Genomic DNA, 24927 nt, shown 5'->3' on the forward strand with positions numbered 1-24927 from the left:
CCCAAGGCCAAATAGAAATGGCTTTTGGATTACCCACCATTTGGCTGGATTATCTGCACCATTGCTTCTGTCTATTACCAAAGAGAGCCAGGAGGGGTCTGGACTGTCCTTGACATTCCAGCACGACCTTGTAGACGGCTGATTACAGCCTGTGTGCTGACAAAGACGAGATTGGGCTGTCATTCTTTTCTTCACTGTGGTTCAGCGATGCTTGATCTTTGGCCTGTGACTGGAACCCATGTTGGAGAGCTTGTCATTGCCTGTGGTTTTTCTTGGAAGATCTAAATTTCAGACCGAAGTGAGGCTTTCATTAGCAGGGCTGTGATGCAATCCTCTTTGTCTCTGAGCTGTTCAGGCTGCTCCCCAGCAACCCTCCTTCTCCTTCCTCCCAGACACTCACTCCCCCCTTCCCATGAGCTGTAGAGACCTCAAGTCTGAGCAAGGCAGAGAAGGAGCCGAAGGCATAGCCTGAGGTCAAGACCTGTGGTGCTGGGGATGGATTGTCTCCTGGGGGCTCCTCAGACTTCATGGCGGCATCTGCTGCACATAGCACCCTTCCCTGCCCTCACCCAGGGTGCAGAACAGTCTTCTAGAGGCTCCTGCCTGCATGTTTTCATTTCTAGGTCCCTTTCTGTTCCTGACTCCTGCGAATACTGGGGTCCCATGCGAGCACTGTTATTATTAATAATAATTTCTATCTTGCTGGTGGGAGGTAAAGTAACTTGCTCAAGATCACTCATCTAGTAAGGGTCAGGCTGGTGACCACTGAAGCATGTGCTTTGTCCCCAGGGGCCATCCTAGATGCCTTAACTTGGAATTTTTGCTGCTTGTTTTCATTGCTTGAAGGTTTTCCTGCTATATGGGCACTAGTGAGATGTTTGCATGGCAGGTGCTTTTGCTTGTAAGAACAAACAGCAGATAATTACAGATGCTCCTCTGCTGGAGGATGAGTTAGAGTAGCAGTTGGTAGCTTATGACTCAAAGATACAGAAAACATGGTTGACAAATATATAGCATGGAAACGCCCCCATTGTTTTGTTTTGTGCTAACACTGGGCTTGAACTCTGAGCCCCTTGTTCTTTCTTGGCTTTTTTCTTCAAGGCTGGAACTTGACCATTCAGCCACACCTTCACGTCTAGTGTTTTGCTGGTGAGTTGAAGACTCCCATAGATTTCTCTGACTGGGCTGGCTTGGAACTATGATCTCAGCCTCCCGGGTAGCTGAGTTGACAGGCGTGAGCTGCTAAGGCCTGACATGCCTGTGTGGAACAGAAAAGAAAATCTAGAGCTTTGTATTCATGATATTGGCACAAGGACTGGTCCACTGACTAAATTAAGTATGGGACTTACTGACTTCATTCAGCAAGGCTTGTCATTTGCCATTTTACCTTCATCATTGCGCCCTTATCTGCCCGTCATTTGGGGCTCTGTGGGTAATACAGGAGCATGTGTGCTTTGGACAAGAAGGAACCCTCACCGTAAGCAGGCAGGGGAGAGGATCTGGGGTTGTGCATGCCAGCTGGAGGAAAAGTGAGAATTATGGCAAGAGTGGGGGCTGTCATGATGGTCCCAGGACTGGCCAAAGGAAGTCCTTTCCAGGTAGGAGCAAAAGGTACGAACCGAAGCTGGATGGGCCAGGGCTCAAGTCACCTAGGTGGAAGGTGCACAAGGACCTGGAGCTGGAATTGCTTCTTGAGGCTCATGCCCACTGAGAGCCTGGCATCCTGTGAACACCATGCTGTCAGCCCTGAGGAGAGCTAGCCTAAAGGGGCAGCAGCAGGCAAGGATGGATAGCAACCAGTGTTGGTGCTGAGAAATACAGTGGGCAGCTGGATTCTGAAGCAGACCCAGTGCCATGTGTCTAGGACTGAGGTCCCTTCACCCCTCCAGCAGGGTCTTCTGAAAGGAGGGCCTCACCCCAACACACAGAGGCAGGAAGGCGGCGGTAGACACGTCAGCCATTCAGACCTGTATTCAGATCCAAACCTGTCATTGCCATGTGAGGTTCTTTCTGTGCACAAGCAGGAGTTCCGGAATAGAGGTCCATTTTCTCTGATCTGAGTCCAGTGCTCATTCTAGAATGGAATGTCAGACTCTGATTAGTGTCCTAGGGAGGGCACAGCTGTAACTGAACTACCCAGAATGTGGCAGGTAGTCTACTCTCGAGAAGTCCTACACTCATGCCCCAGAGCTTCTCAGCGCTGGTGGTAGGTATGGACATAGATTTTACCCAACTGACATGGCCTATCTTTTCTGGGAGCCTGATTCTTGAGGAAGCTTCGAAAGTTTCACATTTTCATTATCTGTGTGTGTGTGTGTGTGTGTGTGTGAAATAGGTCTTATGATGTAGCCTCATATACCCCCTATCAACTACTACAAATGATATCGTTTGGGATTAGTCTATGCAAACACTCGGCTATCTCCTGGGGCCAAGTTCTCAGAGGCAGGCAACATTTTTGTATCATAGAGTAAGGATTTTTTTTTGGTTCATTGGGAGTCTTTGCTACCAAATTACCCCTGCTGCCAACACTAGTTTCTTAGTTCTTGGTCCCAGTACTGATGCCAGTGGTACCATTGAACAGTCCTGGTGTGGTACTGGTACGTGAACTCAGAGCCTGGGTGTTGGCCCTTAGTCTTTTGTACCACTCCAGGCTAACACTCTACCACTTGATCCACACGTCCATTTCTGGCTTTTTGCTGGTTAGTTGAGAGTAAGAAAATCGCACAGACATTTCTACCTAGATGGGCTTCAAACTGTGATCCTCAGCTCTCAGACTTCTGAGTAGCTAGGATTGCAGGCATGAGCTACCAGCAGCACCCAGCAATGGCTCTTTGTTTCTTACAGATGAGCAATCTCTATGGGTGCTGACCATTCCCACTGCTTCTTCAAATGTCTCTCTTAAAATTGAGGGGAATGCCATCTCCACTTTGATACATACTTATCAAGGAAAGCATGGTGGGAATTTTTGCTCTACTGCTTAGCATTCCTTGCAGGCCAGGATGCCCCTATCTGAGAGCAAGCCCTTCTCTCCACAGGCTTTGCCATGTTGGACTATTCCAATTGTGGGAGATATTTCCCCTTGACAATGGCCTGGTGTTCAGGCATAGCCTAAGGGATTGTCCTACTGAGTGAGTTATGGAGTTTTAGCAAGGGCATTTAGTTTTTGTTTTTGTTTTTGTTTTTTTTAACAGTGGGCAGACCTTTCTCTGGCTTTTCAATGATAGAGAGGATGCTTTTCAGAGGGGATGCTTGTTGGAATGTCCCTGGGCAATCCCTGGAAAAGTCACAGCTCTCCTGGCCAATGAGAACACAGAGCTAATTTGCAATCAAGGCCCTGATTGGCTGATGGCATAATTACGTGCCTACTATTTTAAGGCTGTGTTTCTAGTCCCAGCTTGGCAGGCTTTCTTGAGACATCTGGTAACAATGATCTGAATGCCTCTTTTTTTCAAGTTGGTTCACAATCGATTCATCTATAGACCCACAAGGACAGGCTCATTTAGTGGAGCTGACACGTTTCAAAGAAAAAGATATTTTCATTAACTAGTCTCAAAGCAGTAATTATATGTTCAGAGAACATAGTAAAAAATTATTTCTAAATATTTGGCAGTGAGAAGTTGAAGGCAACGTGTGTGTGTGTGTGTGTGTGTGTGTGTGTGTGTGTGTCCCCAACATGTTGCATGTGTTTTAAATAAATGCAGCAGTGTCTCCTCTAAATAGAAGCAACATATACATTAACTTTGAAATTTAATTTTTAGCAACAGGATGTGTTTCCAAATACCACTAACATATCAAAAGGAAAATGTGTGGTTAAAGGCTTTAAAACTGATATCAAAGCAATCGCTAAGCAAAAGAGGGGCTTTTTTTTTTTCTTTTTTTAAGGTTGCTTGTGTCTGAACAGAGAAAACCAATCTCCACTGTGAATCAAAAGCAACGACGGTGTCTTTGCATGAGATTTTGCTGAACTTGGATGCTCCCCCGATCAGATTCACAGTTTATAATCACAGTTATCACAGAACCATTAAAAGCCTATTAACTTGAAATCCCACAATTCCTGGAGGGCAAGGGCAAAGAGAGAGCAAAATAACTTTGAATGTAAATGTAACACAACATCCGAGAGGAGAGAATCTCTTTTAATTATGCCAGCAAAGGAAGATGCCTTATGGATATGTCTACCCTAGCCAGATGGCTGATTGAAGAATACAACGTGAAGTCTTAGGCGCTGGGGATGTTATGAAAATGATTTCTCTGGGAGGAGGCTGGTGGAATGTGAAGAAGTGTCCAGACCTCTTCTTGAGAAGAACATGAGTAGGGGACTTGTTAAAAGGTGCCGTTGTTGGTTAGCGTGGCTGGACACTGTCCTGTGGCTTATCGAATCATCTTGAAAAGAATGCTCAGCCATATTTGGTGAGAGGAAATGCCCAACAGATATTCAAGCTATTGCCATGTGAGAAATTTGATTTCATGTTTTTCCACCCTCCAATGCCTTTGCTGACATTTCTTCTAACAATGCAAGACAGTCAATAAGCTGTCTTGTGACTTCAGATAAAATGGAGCCCTTCTTATCTCACGGCAAAACAATTAGATATATCAATTTACTTAAAAACAATCATACAGCAGAGAGCTTCATGCATAGCACGGATGGTGATGGTTCCTAAATAGGTGAGCGCCTCTGCACCACAACCTTGGCTTTGCAAAGCCCCCCCACCTGTGCGCTTTGGCCATCTGGATTCAGAGCTTGCTGCATCGTTCATAGAGGCATGTTGGAATCACCTGGGAAGGGAGGGCTTTCTCTCTCTTTGCTGTCTGAAATAACTAATTCCAATCAATCTACCTCACCTTAAATGAGTTCTTCCTGCATGAATTACCCACATTCACTGCCCAGCTTGATCTCATTCCCACAATGCATAAAGCAAATGGCTCAGTCCAGAGGGAGTGGGTTATTGACTAAGTGCTTAATTAGGCGCATAGCCCTTATGTGGTCATTCTTGTACACTCAGAGCAACTGGACCGTGGCGTGGCAAAACCATGCATTTGGTTTATTCTCATTTGCCCCAGCCACCAAGGAATCAATGGGGCAGCAATCTAAATTAAACATTAAGACAAGCACACTGCAGCATGTTTATGTAATTGTGCAAAGCAGCAGCATGTGTCTCCGGATGCTCGAGGGGACCCATCGACTACTTCCTGACTCCCACATCATGACACTGGAAGGTGACTCTGTGACCACCAGAGAGGCTTTGAGCTCCTGAAGGAAAATACTCCAGGTAAAACACTGTGCAAACTCTTGCTTTTCTTTAGTATATGTCTAGCTTTATGTAGTTGTACAAAGGGATTATAATTCAACTTGTCAGTTTGTGAGTACAATGTACCTCGATCAATGTGCCCCTGCTATCCCCCTCCTTCCCTCCCCTACAATCCTACCCTCTCCACGATCATCCTAGTTTCCTTTTCACAAATGAAGATATGTGTATGAACACAGTGGATGTTGTGACTGCATTCTCCCTCCTTCCTATCTTTCTTTACCCCGGTCTCCTTGGCTTCACTCAAGTATCAGCTTTCTGGAATTCATTTTGTCAGACTGTATGTTGTTCAAAGAAGTTACGCCATTGGAATTTCCCCCTGCACACACTATACTTCAGTTAATGTGGCAAACTCACTCTTTAGCTTCTGATCTTGGCTTCTAAGTCTTTAAAAGGCCAGTGTCATTGTCTGATTAAAAGTAGCTGCCAGCTGGACACTGGTAGCTCATGCCTGTATTACTAGCTACTTTGGAGGCTGAGATCTGAAGATTGCAGTTTGATGCCAGCCTGAGCAGGAAAGTTCATGAAACTTTATCTCCAGTTAGCTACCAGAACTCCAGAAGTGAGGCTATGGTTCAAGTGGTAGAGCACAAAAGCTGACGGATAGCTCCTAGTCCCCAAGTTCAAGCCCTAGGACACACACACACACACACACACACACACACACACGCACACACAAGCGTGCGCGCGCTCACACACACGCACACAGTAGCAAGCTAGGACTAGGCTTTAGATCTCTCTTTGTGCACAAGTTCACATGTGCTCAAAGGCACACTCAATTCATTCTTTAGAAGCAAGAGAATACTGATGGTGAACGTTTCTGGGTGCTGGTGGCTCATGCTTATAATCCTAGCTGCTCAGGCTGAGATCTGAGAATTCCAGTTCAAAGCCAACCGAGGCAGAAAAAAAGTCCATGAGACTCTCATCTCCAGTTAACCAGTAAGAAGCCAGAGATGGAGGTGGAGCTCAGGTAGTAGAGCACCAGCCTGAGTGAAAAAGCTGAGCAAGAGTGCAAGGCCCTCAATTCAAGCTCTGCTCCCCAGTATTATGTGCGCATTCGTGATAAGTGAGATAATGAACACGTGTTTTGTGAATTTCCTAAGGCAGTGCTTCTCCAACTTGAACACCTGGGAATCTTGTTAAAATGCAGATTCTCTGACTTAGAACATCTAAGAGGGCCGCTGAGGATTCTGTTTTCCAGGGGTTCTCAGAGGATAGCAATCCAGAGAGTCCACACACCACAACTGGAACAGTGAGGCCCCAAGGGGAGGGCTGCTTCCCTCAGCCAACACAAACATCAGATGCTTTGACGACAAGACATGGGAAGCCACAGGGGAGTCTGGAAGCCACAAAGAAGGAGTGAGGAGTGTCAAGGGACTTGTTGGACTGGCTTCTGCGGCCTGCCCCGCCCTCTCTGGCTCTCCATTTTCAGTTCCAGAGCTAAACAAGCTGGTGCTCAGGTGTACAAGGCGGCGCTGTGGATATTTCCTATCTGCCTTCCAGGGCTCATCTGGAGAGCAAACATGCCCAAGAATATGAAGAAAGAACAAAGGCAAGAAAGGACAAATTTGTGGTCATCCACACGATTAACTGAGTTGATGAACCCAGAGTCTGTAGAGCTGGGGAGGGGGAGGCTGAGTGCCAGCTCAGCCCACGACTGTCTTTTATGACTTTGTCTTATTATCTTTGTAACAGGCTTTTTTTTATTAGCTTGCAATTTCCTGCCAAGTTGATGAAATCTCCATTATATTTAATAGTATAAAATAAAAGGATCAGGGAGAGTTTTTAAAAAAAGATCTCTTTCACTCTCGGTGTATATTTGAGAGAGAGGGAGAGAGAGAGAGAGAGAGAGAGAGAGAGAGAGAGAGAGAGAGAGAGAGAGAGAGAGAGAGAGAGAGAGAGAGAGAGAGAGAGAGAGAGAGAGAGAGAGGGGGGGGGGGGGGAGAGGCCTCACTCTGGAGTAGAAAATGAACGTTTTGTCATGTTCTAAGGCTCTTGAATTTTTTTCTTCAGTGGAAAAATTGTTTTTTATTCTGTTTTGCTTTATGATTCTAGAAGTTTTGCTATCTTGAAGCTGTTCATTCTGAGCCACAAGTGTAAATGCTGCTGTCTTTTGTGCTTGATGTGTGTGTGTGTGTGTGTGTGTGTGTGTGTGTACTATCCCCTTCAAACAAAAGCAGCTGTCTTTGCTGGGGTGGTGGAGCAGTTGTATAACATCTTCATGTAATCCCTGATAAACACAGGAACACAGAGAGGAAACAGATTCAACACCAGCAAGCTAAGAAGCAGGAATCAAGTGAGGTGTTTCTGCCAGTCTTTTTGTTCTTTTTTAGCATCAGAATTTTGAGAGTTAAATTGATCACTTCTGCTGCTTTTCAGGGTGAATCTTATTTCCTACCCTGCCAAAGAAAAGATATTTTTCCTTAAAACTCTCCACGTTCCTCTGTTGTCCTTGCCCCTCTGTTGCTGTCCTTGTCCCCTGCTCTCTGCAGCACTGCTTCTTCCTGATCTTGGCCAGCTGGTCAGGCTCACGCTGGACAAGGCGCCTGTCCAAAGTGCCCAGTGCTGCAAGGATGGCCTGCTTTCTTTGCTCTTTCTGCTGGTCTCTGCTGCAAACCGTGCTCTTCCCGCAGGGTCGAAACAACTCTGGCCTCCTTTCCAGTTCTTTCTTTTTTCTTTTTGGTGCCAGTACAGTTATTTAACTCTAAGTCTTGAGGACTTCCTGGGCCTTTTTGCTCACAGCTGGTGCTCTACCATACAGAAAAGCCGACAGCATGCTTCCTTCTCTCCTGCTCATGCTCACTTGAGCTTTAAAGGAGGAAGGTCTACATATCCTTAACAGAACTCCAGGGATGCTGCTGGGTGCTGGTGGCTCACGCCTGTAATCCTATCTACTGAGTAGGCTGAAATCTGAGTATCATGGTTTGAAGCCAGTGCAGGGAGGAAAGTTTGTGAGACTTTTTATCTCCAATCAGCCACCTGAAAACCAGAAATGGAGTTGTTCCTTAAAGTGGTAGAGTGCTAGCCTTGAGCATAAAAGCTCAGGGCCAGTGGGCAGGCTCTGAGTTCAAGCCCCATGAGTAACAACAACAGCAAAAAAACCTCCAGCTCAAGGGATCCATATGGAAGACTTGAAAGCATTTGTCTTGTGCCAGAGCCTCTGTGTGGCTTTTGACACTCACTAGGAGTGGAATTTTTAGCTGGACAATGACCCTATCCATACAGAGCCTGTTTCACAAGCCCCCTTGGAAGCAAGGCATGACTAAGTTGTGACTCACAGGAGGAAGGGTTAAATGGTAGCTGCCAGGAACCTTTCTTAGAAGGAAGTAGCTGAGCCAATGCTAAGTGCGTATCATGAACCAAAGGGTTGGGACTGGTCCAGTAGAACCACTGGAACCACCAGTAGTTCTTCCCCTCTGTTTTCCCCCCATGCTTCCTTTCCTCCACTGGATTTTTGGTCTGAAATATCACATACAGGGCCACAAGAAGAAAGCTGTCTGCTTGGGCTGGCAGAGGACCCTTGCCTAGCAGAAGTGCCACATGGAGCCTGGACTTATCCCCTGGACAGTCACTTAAAGCCTCTGCATTCTGAGGTTTCCTGTCCCAGCCAAGTTTGATCCTAATCCACACACGAGGCCTTGGACAGCCCACCAGGTAACAAGAGCCTCCTGCATGGCTGCTGGAGTCGACTTTTTCATCTTCCTTGCCACGTGAGCAGCAGTACCTGGAGACGCTGAAGAAGACAGATTGCATCCACTGCCTGGGTTTGTTCCAGCAGGCTGCATCCTGCCAGGATGGCATGGCTCCTCCCATGGCAGGATTTCTGGTCTTGGCGGGCACAGTGGCAGCTTGCTCTCCATCTTCTCCTTGTCTCTTGCCCATGGCTTTTGTGTCACACCTGCAGCTGTGGTACCTCTGGTATCACTTTGAGGAGCTACCTTTGGCCACTGGTACTGGCAGAGGACAGTGTCCCAGTGACCATGTCATGACCATGATAACATTCATTAGAACCTGTGGGGATGAGTTGGGGCAGACATAGTTTCTTAGCACCGGAGAGAGCTGGACCAGTTTTCTTTGGGTAGCCATGACAATCGGTGGGATAGCATTCAGCTACGGAGAAAGACAGGCACACTACTGAGTATGCGTGAGATGGGACTTGGGCACCCAAGCCCAGAAGAAAGGCAGATTTCAGGCATGGCCTTCAAAGCCTCTGGAAGACCAGGTGACCTGTGGCAAGACTGCTGAGCTCTAGACCTGTGCCATGACTTGAATTTCACTTCTGTGCTTCATCCATTGGCTGTGTGACTCTCACCTTCAAATCCTCATTTTCTAATGTGCCAATGCTGAAGGTTGTCATGACAAAAAATGTTAAAAAATAGCCCAGCATCTGGCACACAATACGTATTCTTGAAGATTACTTCCTGTGGTCTCTATGCTATGCTGAGGCAGGTGAGAGTGTGTTGCAGTCATAGGAGAAATGGAGGGCTTCAGTCCTGGTACCAAGGGTCTGAACAAGGTCACCTGTTCCCAGGACTCAGCTTACCTCATGAAAACAGAGACTGGGGAAAACATCAGCTCAAACACTGGCTCCAGGATTCAGAGGCTGCAGAATGTTCACTATTGCTTCAAGGTGACCTTGTCCTCATCTAGCTCTGTCCTGTCCCTAGGGTGTCCCTAGCTGGAGTCCTGGTGGCTCTCTAGCTCATATTTCAGGGGACTTTCAGCTCCCAAGTGCCTGCAGAAGGAATGCTCAGGGCCCAGAAGACTCCTCTGCCCATTGTGATGGTGGGCCCCCATTCCGTGACAATAATGAGCGCCTGGTTTCCTTCCCCAGGCGTGGCAGAGGGGTGATTCTTCCTGAAGGAACCACCTTCACCACCTCAGCTTCCTGGAGAGAATGGCCAAAGGGAGGTGCTTCAAGCCTGCCCTGGACAAGGATGGAAGATGGGTAAGGACGCTGGTGTGCTCACCCACATGGTTGTGAGAAGAGCTCAGGGCTGAGTTCCCATCCCCTTTACTGCCCACCACAGCTTGGCCTTGCACATGTCCCTTCCTTTCAACTCAGCTCCTTCCACCGTGCCTGGGATTTCTTGCATTCCTGGGAAGACCAGATGGATATCAAATGCTTTGCATACTGGCTCCTTGGCGATGCCAACGGGGCAGCGGTTGTCATTGTCCCACTCCCTTGTCTTCTCCCCACCTATGAATATACTATATATCTTGCTCTAGTGTGTGCATTATTTTTCTCCCTAGAGTATAAGGTCCGCGAAGTCTGGGACCTTTATCTTTTCTACTCAGTGATATTTCCCTGGTGTCTCCAGTAGCATTGGTGCATGGTACATGCTCAGTAAATATTTGCTCAAGGAATTATCACTGGATAGAGAGCTCTAAACAAATTCCTGCCAGCCTGTAATCTGATTCCCTCAGCACCACCAGACTGGAATGCAGTCCAGGAGTACAGGGCTTCCTGCTCCATCATGGGGAAGCTTTCCCACACTCCCTCCTCCTCTCACGAGCTCATTGGGTCACAGTGTGTCACCCATCTTGGCCCCCAAGTCCTCTGCTCAAATGACCCCCCCACTCCTGAGACCCCTCACAAAGCCTCGTGGAATATAATATTCAGGCCCCCCAGTGGGTGAGGTCTCATTGTTGTTGTCCAGCTTCTCTTATTTGCTCATTTGCATCTGTGCTTCATGCATGGGCAGTCTGCAACCCCCCCCCACGCACCTCCAGAGGCAGAGTCATAGTGTTGTTCATCTGAAAGGAAATAAGGTGGGAAAGACTTCAGCAAATTCAGTATGTCCAAACACGTTTTTGGATATAACCTTGGATTAAGACTAAGAACTGGGCTGTGTGTGTGTGTGTGTGTGTGTGTGTGTGTGTGTGTGTGTGTGTGTGTATGAGTCATGCCTTTAATCCTAGGTACTCAGGAAGCTAGGATCTGAGGATCTTGTTTCAAAGCCAAACTGGACAGAAAAGCATAGTAACCAGCAAAAAGCTGGACATGGAGCTGTGGCTCAACTGGCACAGCACCAGCCTCTAGCAAAAAAAGCCAACTAAGTTGGGCACTAGTGGCCCATGCCTGTAATACTAGCTACTCCGGAGGCTGAGCTCTGAGGATTGCGGGTCAAAGCCAACTGGGCAAGAAAGTCCATGAGATTCTTACCACCACTGAAGCACCAGAAAATCAGAAGTGCACTGTAGTTCAAAGAAGTTGAGCACTAGTCTTGAGCAAAAGAGCTCTGGGACAGTGCCCAAGCCCTTAATTCAAGCCTCATGACTGATGAAAAACAAAAGGAAGAAAGAAGGAAAGGGAGAAGGAAAGAGAGAGAGAGAGAGAGAGAGAGAGAGAGAGAGAGAGAGAGAGAGAGGAGGAGAGGAGGAGAGGAGAGGAGAGGAGAGGAGAGGAGAGGAGAGGAGAGAAGGGAAGGGAAAAGGGGAGGGAAAAGGGAAGGAAAGGAAAGGAAAGGAAAAGAAAGAGAAGGTGAGATATACTCTGGGTCCTGGGGAGGAGTTCCTGTGGTCCTCCAGCTGGGTGCCTGGGCTTGGATTTCTGGTGGGGGGGGGCAAATCTTCCCCTAGGTTTGCCTTGAATCCCGGCACAAATCCTTCCTGCTGTCAGTCCTGAGAGCATAGAAGGATAGTACTGAGCATGAATTTCCCAAGATAGCTTGTAGATGAGGTGGGAAAATGAGAGAAGCTGTTGGCTTTGACTCAGCAGCCGCCGGTTTGGGAAGACAGTAATTGCCCTGTTAGAGGAGACTATTGTTCTGCAGTTGACATGGCTGGCTGTCATCTGGCTGTTGCTGGGCAGGAAAGTCTACATACTTTCATTTTCCTGCTTAATATTTCAGTCACTGAGTTATTGCACGCAGCAAAAATTCCACTGCCAGCTAGTTAAAAAGCAGTATTTCACGTTTACAATATCTAACAGAAGGGTTTGCGTCACAGCTATCAGGTTATAGCTATAAAATATATTTTTTAAAAGAGTGAAACTAAAATGCTACAGATATATAACAGCAAATTAGTCCATTGAGTTGGAGACTAAACCAACGCACAGGCAGTTGTCATTTAACACTGGTGTGTATATGGTGGGGAGGGTCGGAGGGGAGGCATCACTCTTGATGTGAGAGCAGCTGATTCACTGCCCAGATTTCCACAACTGGGAGGGAAGGGGGGGCCCAAGGCAAGGAGGGCAACCAAAAGCCCTTGTATGCTTTATGGTTAACTATAAAAATCATTTAGAAACAAAAATATAATATAGAATGTTATATAATTATATGTACATATTCATTGACAGATCTCCAGGGTATACTGTTAAATACATCAAGGTGCTAAGCATATATGATACCCAATCCAGATTTTTGTTAAGGTTTATGTGGTCCAAGGAATTGAACCCAGGAACTCATGCTTGTTAGGCAAGCACTCTATCACTAAGCTACATTCCTAGCCAATGTCTTTTTATTCTATTAGCAATGATGTGATACTGTAGAATGAAAATCATCCATGTGGATGTATATTGGTATAGGCGTGTATGAAAGCGTGGTCTGCATAGTTCATGGAAAAGATGGTAAGGATTTCAGGAACATTTGCTTCCTATTTTTAGCAGTCTTACCCCTTCTCCTCCCTCTTGTTTTCTTGTGGAAAAATAATACAGTGGATACTTGAATGGTACAAAGTGGTTGTGGTTAGAAAGAAAGTTTTTCCTTTCCTAATGCCCCTCCTCAGAACTGACCCATTCACTACAAGTCTTCTGAGAAATCACCCATAAAAACACATGTGTTTTTGTGGTGTCCTCAATCCCCATTTCTCTTCTCCTCGCCCTCAGGCGGCCATTTGGATATGTCTAATGGCTGTTCTTTGATTTTATTTCAATATGTTCCATATATCATCTATTGTTTTATATGCATAGATTTGTTCCTATAAACATCACTGGATTAATTATGTCTTTATGCCTCTTTCTTCTCTCTCCTCTCTCATTGCTCTGCATCTTCTAGCTTCTCATCACCACAGAGAACTCCCTTCACCATATAAGATTTGTTTGGTTTTGTCTTTGTTTTGTTTTGTTTTTCTTTGCCAGTCCTGGGCTTGAGCTCAGGGCCTGAGCACTGTCCTTGGACTTTCTCAAGGCTAGAGCTCTACCACTTGAGCCTCAGCACCACTTCTGGCTTTTTTCTATGTATGTGGTACCGAGGAATCGAACCTGGGTCTTCATGCATGCTAGGCAAGCACTCTACCACTAGGCCACACTCCCAGCCCACCATATAAGATTTGTAAAATAGTCTCTAGCCTTTTTGTTTTATTTTATTTTGTAGGTTGTGGGGCTTGAACTCTGGGCCTAGGTGCTGTCCCTGAGCTCTTCAGCTCAAGGCTAGTGTTCTGCTTCTTGAGCCACAGTGCCACTTCCAGTTTTCTGGTGGTTAATTGGAGATAAGAGTCCCATGGACTTTTTGTGCCTAGGCTGGCTTTGAACTGTGATCCTCAGATCTTAGCCTCTTGAGTAGCTAGGATTACAGGTGTGAGCTCTCTAGCCTTTTCACACAAATGGTAATTTACCAAGCATACTCTTGGGCAGACATCAAGTTGCAGCCAGCTGAATATACAGTTTGATTGTGACTTGAGGGAGAATGGAGAATTGCAGAGTTGAGCAGTGTCACCATACTCCAAAAGGGAAGGAAGGGTGATCGGCCGGAGGTGATGGCAGTGAGTTTGGGAGAAAGAAGGGGCGAACAGTGGGCAAAATTGACTCTTCTCCCACCTATTGTTTTGTGCTTGCTTTGAAAATCAAACCCACCCTGTCAGGTAGTGATGACTGTTCCCATTTTATAGATAAGGAGGCCGAAGTTCCTGACATTGCTTGGGGCTCCTGTATCAATAGTCTGAGCTCTAGCCCCACCCCCCATGCGAGAGTCTTTTCCCTTCATGGGGAATCTCACCAAGAATCATATTTTAATTTGTATTCGTTTTCTCCTTCTAGAGATCTCTGCTTCACAGCTTACTTTGTGTGGGTAGCTCTTCACAGGTATTATTTAAATGAAATCAGAGTGAGTTTCCATGGACCTCTCGTGACAAGTACTCTGGTCTCGGGAATGAGGCCCACATTGCTCCAGCTGCTGAGGGTGTGGTTCCCACTGTCTGATGAAGAGATCTGCCTCCTCAAGGTCACCTCCTCAAGGTTACCTGTGAAAGCCCAGATCAATTTATGGAAAAGTCAGGTCCTGTCAGCCCAATCCAGAGCGATTCTGAGTGCCCTCCTATGCTCCAGTGCTGCCCAGAGGGTTAGCTGAGGACCTGCTGGGTCCATTTCCCTCGTCCCAGCCCCGTTTCCTTCATTTCCTTTTAGAGAGGGACTCAAGCAATCTTTCTTGTTCTCACTGTTTTTGCTTCCTCCCTTCCTGCCCCCTTTTATTCCTCACGGGCTTTTCCTGCCCTTCTGGAGATCATGCTCTGGCAGAAGAGCCAGTGGGACCCATTGCTTCTCCTCTTCCTCTGGTTTTGGGACCCACTCTTAGCTACAGGGCTGGCGGTCACCTTGTCCCTCTGAACGTGAGGTGGGTCCAGGCACTGAGTACCCAGAGCTCCCTGGCCAGAGGAAGACCCCACAGAGCACATCTGCCTTCTCCCAGGAAGTCACTTGTTCTCACCCTGGGTGGAAACATTTCCAGGCTTCCTCAGGCACAGCTGGGTGGCCCACAACAGTCACAGTAATGGCTGCAGGCCATCACAATGTTTGTGTCTTGGAAAGATTCCTTGGAAATGGCAAAGATTACACCCCTCCCACTACACTCCAGAAGCACCAGAATTGCATTTTAATCACTCTCGGAGGAAGCCCTTGGCTTAGCGACTTAACCGTGCCTGGTTCTAATCAGGCGTGTGCTGTTTTCCCAGTTCCTTCCCATTGGCTTAGCACAGAAGACACCAGAATCCATCACCAGCGCGATGTTAAAAGAGTCCCACTCCCCACGTTTGATTGGGCAATTAGAGGGAAAACTGCCACCAATATTCAAAGTCCGGGAGAAGGTGAGTTGGAGCCCAGACAGAGGATCCCGAATCTCTCCACAGGGGTGGCACTGTGGCATAATGGCTGGATAACTTTTTCTGGGCTTGTCGGGGTCTCTGTGTCAGTCTTGCTGACAAAAAAAGCTTGGCCCTCCACAGCACCTGTGCCTGCATGCTAAGCTCATTGACCCACGCGTTGCTCTGGATCAGTTCAGAAGCAATTTCTGGCACCACACCATGGGAACAGCATGGATCTCATCACATGCCAAACCTAGTCTGGACCTGGGTCCAGGATTTGAGTTTCAAGATCATTATTTGTCAGACAAAAAAAGTTAGCCCACAGGACCTACTTGAGGTTCTGTGAACCCATACAATATCCTTGATTCCAAAGGAAGTCTTTTTGAGGGAAGGAGTAAGAAAAAGTGGTAAGTTTCAGTGTTAGGAAGCAGTAAATTTCAAAATCTGAGCTCACTGCATCCTGCACACTGCATCCAGCACGTTGCATCTGGCATGCTGCATCTGGCACACTGCATTCAACACACTGCATCTGGCACACCAAATCCTGCATGCTACATCTGGCACACTGCATCCTGCATGCAGCATCTGGCACACTGCACCCAACACACCACATATGGCACCCACATTGGGCCATGGATGCTCCAGCTGGCTTCCTGGGAGGTTGCCTTGGTCCACCCTTCTCCCCCTGCCATCGTCCCCACTTGTGCAGGAGGCACAGAGCAGATCTGAAAGTGCCTTTTCATCTCTCCCTTCTTTCTTCTCCAGCAAGCAGCCAATAACAGCTTCCCCTTCTCCGTGCATGACAATCGCCATAGTTTTGAGAATACTGGATACTACTTTGACTCTGTGAGTATTTATTTCCCAAGGATTAGGGAGTGGGACTATCGCTCAGTGGTAGAGCCCGTGTTCCAGCCTGTGTGAGACCCTGAGTTCAGCAGGGCACAATAAAACGAGCTCCGTGATTGAGCAGGGTTGAATCTAAAATATATTCACACAATCTACCACCTTTTCTGCAAATTATATTGGTATGTTTGTCTACAATCAATTCATTAAAAAAAATACTGGTAACCTGGAAGAAATACTTTTATTTTGCTGTTCTTTCAAATTTTCTTTTTTCTTCAGTGGGAGTTTAGTTCAAATACTTAAAAATTATGTTAATAAATTTTTGAAACTATGAATATTCTTCAGGGTTTTGCCTTGGCTATATTTCAAGGTTTTTTTTTTTTTACCTAATTAAGGACTTATTTGCTTTTAGATAGTTTATGTTTAATTTTTAACTTCCATTTTAACTAAAAGAATTAAGAGAATGCTATGAATTTTTAATATGGTTAGAGTTTTTAGACCATCTGTTTTGTTGCTAATATTGAGCTTTTTAGTTATGGTAAGTTTTTATATTATGGTAAATTTTTTAATTCTTTTTTCTCTCTTCTTCATCATTTTTCTTTAAGTCCAATAATATTTATTTAACAAAGTTGAGTGCACCGACACTTGGTGAATGAATGTTGACTGTTGTGATTTTTTTTTTCTTTTCTGTGAACTAAGAGCATGGACACAATTCCTTAGCTTTTTCCCTGAAGGCTAGTGAATGCTTCATAACCTGAACCTCAGCTCTACTTCCAGGTTTTTGGTGGTTAAGTGGAGAGAGGAGTCTTGTGGACTTTCTAGTCTGTATTAACTTCAAACTGTGGTCCTCAGAACTCAGTTCTTCCTAGTAGCTTGGATTACAGGTGTAAACCGCCAGTGCCTGCTGTTCGGCCTTTCTCACGGAGAATTTTTTTTATTAATATGAAATGATCTTTGCATATTCTACATAATTTCTCTTTGAACTTTCCTTTGTCAGATATAAGTATAGCCACTTCAGCCTACTTTCAGGATTAATTTCCTTGGAAGACATTTTTTTTTCAATGCTTATTTTGGTCAGGTAGCTGTATTTCTTGTATACAACTGATGATTAGGTTTTGCAATTTGATCCAGTTTGCCATTTTAAGTTTTTTGACTGGAAAACTGAATTTATTTCAACTTAAAATTGCAAGGTATATAAATCATTCCTACCATTCACCACCCGGCCCCCCGCCACAAGCTCTGTGTTACCTTGTTTTCTTCTCCTATCATACACTTACATACTTACCTGATAGGATTTGGCTTTTCAACTTTTTTCATGTTTTCAGATATCCTTCAGTGTGCAGGATATCTTTGAGTATATTCTGCAGTGCAGGTTTAGTTGTAATAACATTATTTTATTTTATTTTATTTTTGTTCCTTGTGGAAAACTTTTATGTGTCTTTCTGTTAGAAATGATAACTTCACAGAGTAGAATATTCTGGGTTGGCAGTTTCAATGCTTGTAATATAAAACTCAAAACCTTCTTTGCCATTATGGTTTCTCTTGAGAAACAGGCTATTATTCTGATGGGTTTCATATTGTAAGTGATATACTTTTTCTTTCTTGAAGGTTTCAGTATTCTTCATTGTTCTCTGCGCTTACTATTTTAACTATAATATGTCAGGATTAGATTGTTTTCTACTCTAGTCTATTGGTTGCTCTGAAAGTCTCTTACACCTAAATGGGCTAATATTTTTCACAACTGGGAATGTTTTCTGCTAGTAATGAGTTGAGTACATTTCCTAATACCTCCAGCTACTATCTTCTCCCCTTCATCTATGTGCATTGTGTCTGTATTTGGTCTTTTAAATAGAATCTTGACTTTCTTCAATTTTATTTTATATTTCTTTGATCTTTTCTCTGTATTTTCATTTACTTTTTCTACTGTGTCCATTTTATCTTCAAGCCCTGAAATTCTCTCAGATCATCTACTTTTCTGTAGAAGTTTTCCATTTAAAATTTCAGACCTAGAACTCTATGGGTTTTTTCTTCAGGATTTCTATTTCTTTATTGGGATCTGTTTTCATACCTCGATTGTCTGAAAATCGTTTAAGTGGTGTTATAAAAAACGGTTTCAATTTGACATGACAGTCTGTCAGTATAGCAAGTCTGACCCATGTCACTCTTTCCATCATTGTCCTCCCCTCCCCCTTCATCTCACCCAGGAACAGATGGTTTCAAGGCATTGGTTCTATTTTCACATTGATTGTTATGATGGCATTCAGTATGTCTGCCCCTGTCCCCTTCAACTTCGGCCCAGACAAAGCATGTTTCAGCTTTCTGGTGTTCATTTTCTCAAACAGCCAATTGTGAAAAGGAGTTACACCGGTGAAATCCACCCCTGTGTAACTCATGCTTTAGTCAATTTGAATATGTATATATGTATATAATTGACTTCTTCACTTCATTTATTTGTTTATATAGGGCTTCTTTGATCTCTTTTAACTGGTTAGCTATATTGTCATTGAGTGCACATAGCTGTTAATCTGTGTTTATTTGATATTCCTGTTGAATTCCTTTAGTTGTTTGCTGTATTCTCTTTGAATTCATGAAGTTGTATATATATATATATATATATATATATCCTCTTTCATTTCATTTAGCATTTCTTTTTTCTTTGCTTCTTTTTTTTTTTTTGCCAGTCCTGGGCTTGAACTCAGGGCCTGAGCACTGTCCTTGGGCTTTCCCAAGGCTAGAGCTCTATGACTCGAGCCACAGAACCACTTCCGGCTTTTTTTCTATGTATATAGTACCAAGGAATCGAACCCGGGTCTTTGTGCATGTTATGCACGTTCTCTACCACTAGGCCAAACTCCCAACCCCGCATTTAACATTTCGTATCAGCATTTCTTTGAGTTCTGCATGGGTTTCTTCCACTTCACTGTCATTCTGATGCTTCTACATGTAATTGTTGGTTTATGGAGGTGCTGTTTCCTTGCTTTTTCATATTTCTGTGTTGGGGTTTCTGCATTTGAAAACAACTTGTGGTTTCATTTTTTTGTGAACCAGAAGTCTTTCCATTTGGTTATTCTGTATGTTCCTACAGGACTGGGTGTTAGTTAGGTCGATGAAGAGTTTCTCACTGCTGCTGTGGGAGTATATCTCAGTTCTAAAAAATCCACCAATTCAAAACCCAGTCAGATATTTACCAACAGTCACAATACTATTGGTGACTACAAAACGAATCATGGTATATATGCAGGGTGTTGTCTTTTTTAAATAGTACTTTAGAGGTCTGAAGAATAAGAATGGTATATGCAGTGGTTAGAACTGAGCCATTAAAAGTATGTGGAGTATGGAAAGAAATACAGGATAAAGAATGTGGGGAGAAGGCAGAAGGGGGATGTGATGAATGCAGATACCTGGTATTTTTGTATGCAGTTGTTATGGAAGAGGATAGAGAACATGAGTAAGAAAGTAAGGACATGGTGCTGTGGCTTTTGTTGATGCCTGCTGCCATACCTTATTCAGTCAGTCTACAGAGACACAAGAAAAGTAGTTGTCTGCAATCTACCATTTCCCTATTCTTTGAATATTGTTGCCCAGGCAAGCTTGGACTAAGGTCCTCCTATTTCAGCTCTCCTCTGTCCCTGAGATGCCAGGTGCTTGCCACTGTGCCCCGCTTTTGTGTGAGGTCTTGGCTCTTGCAAACATTTTTGCCTCGATAAGTCTGCACCACAGCCCTGATCTCAGCTTCTTGTGTGCCTGAGAAGACAAGGGTATGCTATTGTGCCCAAGTACTGGTGGAGATGGAATCTCTGAACTGTTCCTCCCAGCTGGTCATGACCTCTCTGATCTCTACCGCCCATATATCTAGGATTATAAGTGTGAGCCACAGTTGCCTGGCTTTACAGATGTTATTTTTGTTTTGATCCAGGGTTGGCTGATTCAGGGTTGGTTGAATCCAAAGACTCAGAGGGCCAAGTGTATTACCTTTAATAACATCTCTCTTGCCGGGTTGCAGTGGCTCATGCCTATAATCCTAGCTAATCAGGAGGCTGAGATCTGAGGATCACAGTTCAAAGCCAGCCCAGGCACTGAAGACTGTGAGACTCTTATCACTAAAAAATGGGAAGTGGGGCTATGGCTCAAGGGGTAGAGTAATAGCTTTGAGCCTTGAGCTTAGGGACAGGGCCCAGGCCCAGAGTTCAAGCCCCATGACCCCCCCAAACACACAAAGGAAAACAATTAACAACAACCACCACCACCTCTGAAGTCTTGATCGTGACTGAAAGCCTATGGCCTTCATGAAGGAACAGCTCCACTTCACTGACAGGAAGTCAGTGTAATCCAACCTCTGTTTCCTTTGGACCTTTGTGTTCTCCAAAGTGTTCTTTCTCACTTTTCACCTAGTTGCAACAAAATCAAATGTGCACACTCGAACACACAGTGATTCTCAGGTTTGCATGTCAGATGTCTAGAGTTAAAGACAGGACTGAGGATAGAGCCCAGAGTCCTGCTTCTGTCCCAGGAGCTGAGAGATTGGGCATGGATCATTTTCCTGGCTTGTCAGTTAAAGAGCCATGCTTTTGATCAGGGGTGGGGAGGGAGCCAGGGATGGGAACTTACCCAGGGACCTAGCAGTGGAGGTGGGTGAAGATGTTCTTTGCTAGTCTTTCTCTGGCTTTTCCTCACAGTCCAGTCCCCAGTATGGCACTGAAAGGCATGAGAACAATCAAGGACATCTCAAGACCATCGGCAAGTTGCTAAAGGAGGCTTTCCATAGCACTTGTCCTATGGTGTGTTGAAGAATGTATATGTGTCCTGGAGCTGGTTTTAGTCAAACACCTCAAAGCTATGTGACTTAAATACTTTCATTCTTCCCCAGGGCCTGGGTCGTAAGAAGATTCCTATAGACAAAAGGCAACAAGTTTCTAGAAATTTCAATCTTTGGGCTTGCGACTGCATTCCATCTTGTATGGATGGCTTTCCAAAGAAGCAAATAACCGACGTGCACGAGGAGGCCGTGGTGATCTCCAGCTTCAGGCGCTTCCCGAGGTGTTACAGTGAGCGGTGGAGTGCCTTTAAATGTATTCCACAGCCCAGCTATGCAGAGTTATTAAAAAGGAAGCCAAAAGTAAAATTTGGTATGGACAAAAAGGCAGTTTTGCCAAAAATCTTCCCAGAAGATTCTTGATGAGTTTTTATAATATTATTGTTTCATCAGACATTCTATAAGTATGTTTTCTGGTCTAGCACTATGATTTGATCTTTGAAATATTTTTATGACTTCTCCTAAGGTTGGAAAACATAAAAAAAATAAAGGGATATGAAGTATTAGATATGTCAAGAAAAGCTTTAAGACTGTCATCTCTGGGGGAGTTTTAAAAATTACGTATTTCCCATGTGGTCATGTTTTTAACTTTGAGTTACAAACAATGTGAAAGGTCTCCATGTTCCACTTCATGTCTGACCCATATCCTGTTCCTTAAAACCGTTCCTGTCCTGTGCATGCACAAACACATGCAGGGGCATACATGCATAAAAATGTGGACATAATATCTCAAAGCATATGATATTCCCGGAGTGTCTTTTGATATTTTATCATGTATTTTGGAATTGTTGCAGCATCAGTATAAATAGACTGATAAATACATGATTTTTTTTTCACAAAAACACAGCTGTACTGCACCCTCAAGGATAAACGTACTGTGTTTTAAAAACAAACTTTCTTATTGATTAGAATTTGTATGGCTAGTGACCTTTCGGGCTAGGCACGATGCTCTGTGAGCTTTAGAGATCAGCCATCTTGGTACAGGTGTGCCGATATGGCAGAAGCAGGCCCTGGAAAGCTATTCGCTTAGTGCTGGGCTGGGCAGAATGCACAATTCAAATTTGCAGCCAATTACCTTTGAAAATCTGGACCCATTCGTTTCCTGTCAACTGTGTTTATTTCTGTTTTTCTCTCTTCACATTACCTTTTGAAAATTTAAGGACCCAAACAAAAATCAAACAACAGCAACACAGAGACACACACAGAACTCCTCAAACCCAAAAGGTCATGTTTTGCTATTTCTTTATTTCACATATCTCCAATTACCAGGGAAGTATCTTTTTCTAGGCAGTGTTCACTTATGTCTTCCTTCATCAATTGAGCAGTAACACCATTTTTTTTTTACTGCCAAAGTTCTTGTTTATTCTTGGACATGTTACCTCTGAGTAGTAGAATAAGCATCTCAAGTTAAAAAAGTACCCTAACAGTATGTTAGAATGTCACCCAAGTTAGGTATTAATTTATGGGGAAATTGACAACTTCATACTGTAGTATAGCTACCATTTATTCAAATCTTTATATTCTTCAGTAAAGCACATACATTTCCTTATCTAGTTCTATATTTATTTTTTCTGTGCTTATCCCAGCATATTTTGAAATTGTTGTTATTTTGTTGTTATTTTGAATGTTATTTACTTTAAAGTACTTCTAGAGTAGTTTTGGCTAATCTGTGAGCCAAATCAATTGATTTCTCTATATAAATCTTAGACTTGCTTTCCCTGGGTTAACTTCTTATAAGTAAATCATTTAAATAAAATAAAAAATAAGTTTTCATTTGATTGTGTATTTTCTATGTCAATCAATTCTTGGGAAAAGTGGTAATTTCAGTTATGCCTAACATCACTGCTTCCCTCTAGCTTATTGCACAAAATCATATCTCTATTTCTGAATTTAATGGAGTTGCTTCTAGCCCATCACCAAGGAACCTGAATTTTGTTGCACATTTCAGATGAAAGGCTGTTTTCTATTTACATAGTTGAATATGTTCTTTGATAGTCTAAGTCTCCCTGGTTATTTTAGCCCTAAAATATTTTTTGAAAGTATATGTACATTGTGTATAAATACTATATCTTCTTGATCCACTTATCAACTGAGGGGCAGCTAAGTTGGTTCCATATCTTCACTATGGTAAATAATGCTGCAATGAACATCACTTTGCTAGTAGTTTTAGTGTGTCCTTGTTTCTGGATGTTTGGGTAAAATGCCAAGGAGTGGAATTGCTGGGTCATAGGGGAGTTCTATGTTTAGTCTTTTGAGGAACCACCATTCTGCTTTCCAGAGTGATTGAATGAGTTTGCACTCCCACCAGCAGTGTAGTAGTGATCTCTCCTGGCCACATCCCCATCAGCATCTGTTGTTATCAGATTTCTTGATAATGGCCATTCTGACTGGATTGAGGTAGAATCTCAAAGTTGTTTTGATTTGCATTTCTTTTTTTTCCTTTTTTCATATATTTTATTGTAATTAATAGAAGGGTTACATTATATTCACCAGATAAAGGGTGCATTACTTCACATACATTGATACCCTTTCTCATGTCTTGGTCCCCATTTTCCTCCCACCACCTCCACCCCTCATCTTGCTTTCCCCGCTTCCCTATCTGATTTCAAATAACCAAATACGCATATATACAATATATCAGATACTGAGGTGAAATACTGTAACAATATGAGATAACCAAGGGACAGCAAAAGAGATGAGAGATAACATAGTACATTAAGGACAATAATCACTCATTATATGGCTTTTGTTTCTATATCCTGGAGGTCCTTTCATTTAGCATCACTCTATATGGACTTACGTATCTAGGTTTTGTTCTACTGTAAATCTCTGATTTGCATTTCTTTTATGGCCAGAGATGTCAAGCATTTCTTCATATGCCTATAGGTCATTCTTATTTCCTGTTCAGAGAAGTCTCTCTTTAAGTCTTTAGCCCACCTTTTTTTTTTCTAATTATATTTTTTTAGTATCTTAAAGTAGTTGTACAAAGGAATTCTTATTTCACAAATCAATTTATACAGACAATGAATCTTCATCAGTGTCACCTCTTTCGTCACTTTCCCCATCCCTCTCAGCCTGACCTCCATTTTCCTGATTTCATAAGACACGCAAAGCATAGTATGACAGCATTTTTCCCTCTCCCCAGTTCCTCTCATTTGTCCACCCTCCCCCCAACCCTCCCCCACCTTTCAAGTTCCAATTTGCTGGCATTTTGTTGGACTACAAGTTGGTTTTTCCTAGGAAATTTTCTTATTTTTTTTGTTTTGTTTTGTTTTTTCATTCATTTTTTTATTGTAATTAGTAAAAGGGTTACATGATATTTGCCAGATAGAAGGTGCATTAATTCATATACATTGATACCCTTTCACATGTCTTGGTACCCATTTTCCTCCCCCCCCACACCCCCCACCCGTCTTGGTTTTCCCCCCTTTCCCTATCAAATTTCAAATATCCAGATACAAATAAATTCAATATATCAGATAACAAAGTGAGATACTATACCAATATGAGATAACCAAGGGACAGCAAAGGAGATGAGAGACAACATAGTACATTAAGGACAATAATCATTCATTATATGGCTTTTGTTTCAGTATCCTGGAGGTTCTTTCAATTAGCTTCACATTATATGTCCTTATGTATCAAGATTTTGCTCTATTGCAGATCTCTGCTAGTAGAGCCCAAGGTTTCTACTGATTATGACGAATGAGGGAAACCATTGATTTAGCCCACCTTTTAATGCCACCTTTTGCTGCCATCAGAAAGAATGACATTGCCCCATTTGTGAGGAAATGAAAAGACTTGGAAAAAAAAATCATATTAAGGGAATTAAGCCAGACCCAAAGGAACACATGCTCAATGGTTTCCCTCATTTGTAATAATTAGTACACATCTAGGATTCTCACAGCAGAGGATTACAATAGCTAGGTACATAGGTCATATAGGATGACA

At 43.7% G+C, this 24927-nt stretch overlaps 1 protein-coding gene across 1 annotated transcript; it reads left to right on the forward strand.

Moving 5' to 3' along the window:
* The first annotated feature begins 2122 nt into the window (after positions 1 to 2122).
* Tex36 (testis expressed 36) lies at positions 2123 to 21518 on the forward strand. Its single transcript, XM_090346856.1, has 5 exons — positions 2123 to 2210; positions 10138 to 10251; positions 15192 to 15323; positions 16086 to 16166; positions 21031 to 21518. Exons 2-5 carry the CDS (start codon positions 10201 to 10203, stop codon positions 21337 to 21339), a joined length of 573 nt encoding a protein of 190 aa, XP_090202982.1. The 5' UTR covers positions 2123 to 2210; positions 10138 to 10200; the 3' UTR covers positions 21340 to 21518.
* Positions 21519 to 24927: the final 3409 nt, after the last annotated feature.

This window comes from Megascapheus bottae, chromosome 15 (assembly GCF_031878675.1).
Source record: "Megascapheus bottae isolate mThoBot1 chromosome 15, mThoBot2.hap1, whole genome shotgun sequence".
Classification (NCBI taxonomy): Eukaryota; Metazoa; Chordata; class Mammalia; order Rodentia; family Geomyidae; genus Megascapheus; species Megascapheus bottae.

Coding starts and splice junctions, on each gene's coding strand:
- Tex36 (XM_090346856.1), top strand. CDS start 10,201: ATGGCCAAAGGGAGGTGCTTCAAGCCTGCCCTGGACAAGGATGGAAGA. Junction 15,324..16,085: donor TATTCAAAGTCCGGGAGAAG/GTGAGTTGGAGC, acceptor TTTCTTCTCCAG/CAAGCAGCCAATAACAGCTT. Junction 16,167..21,030: donor CTGGATACTACTTTGACTCT/GTGAGTATTTAT, acceptor ATTCTTCCCCAG/GGCCTGGGTCGTAAGAAGAT.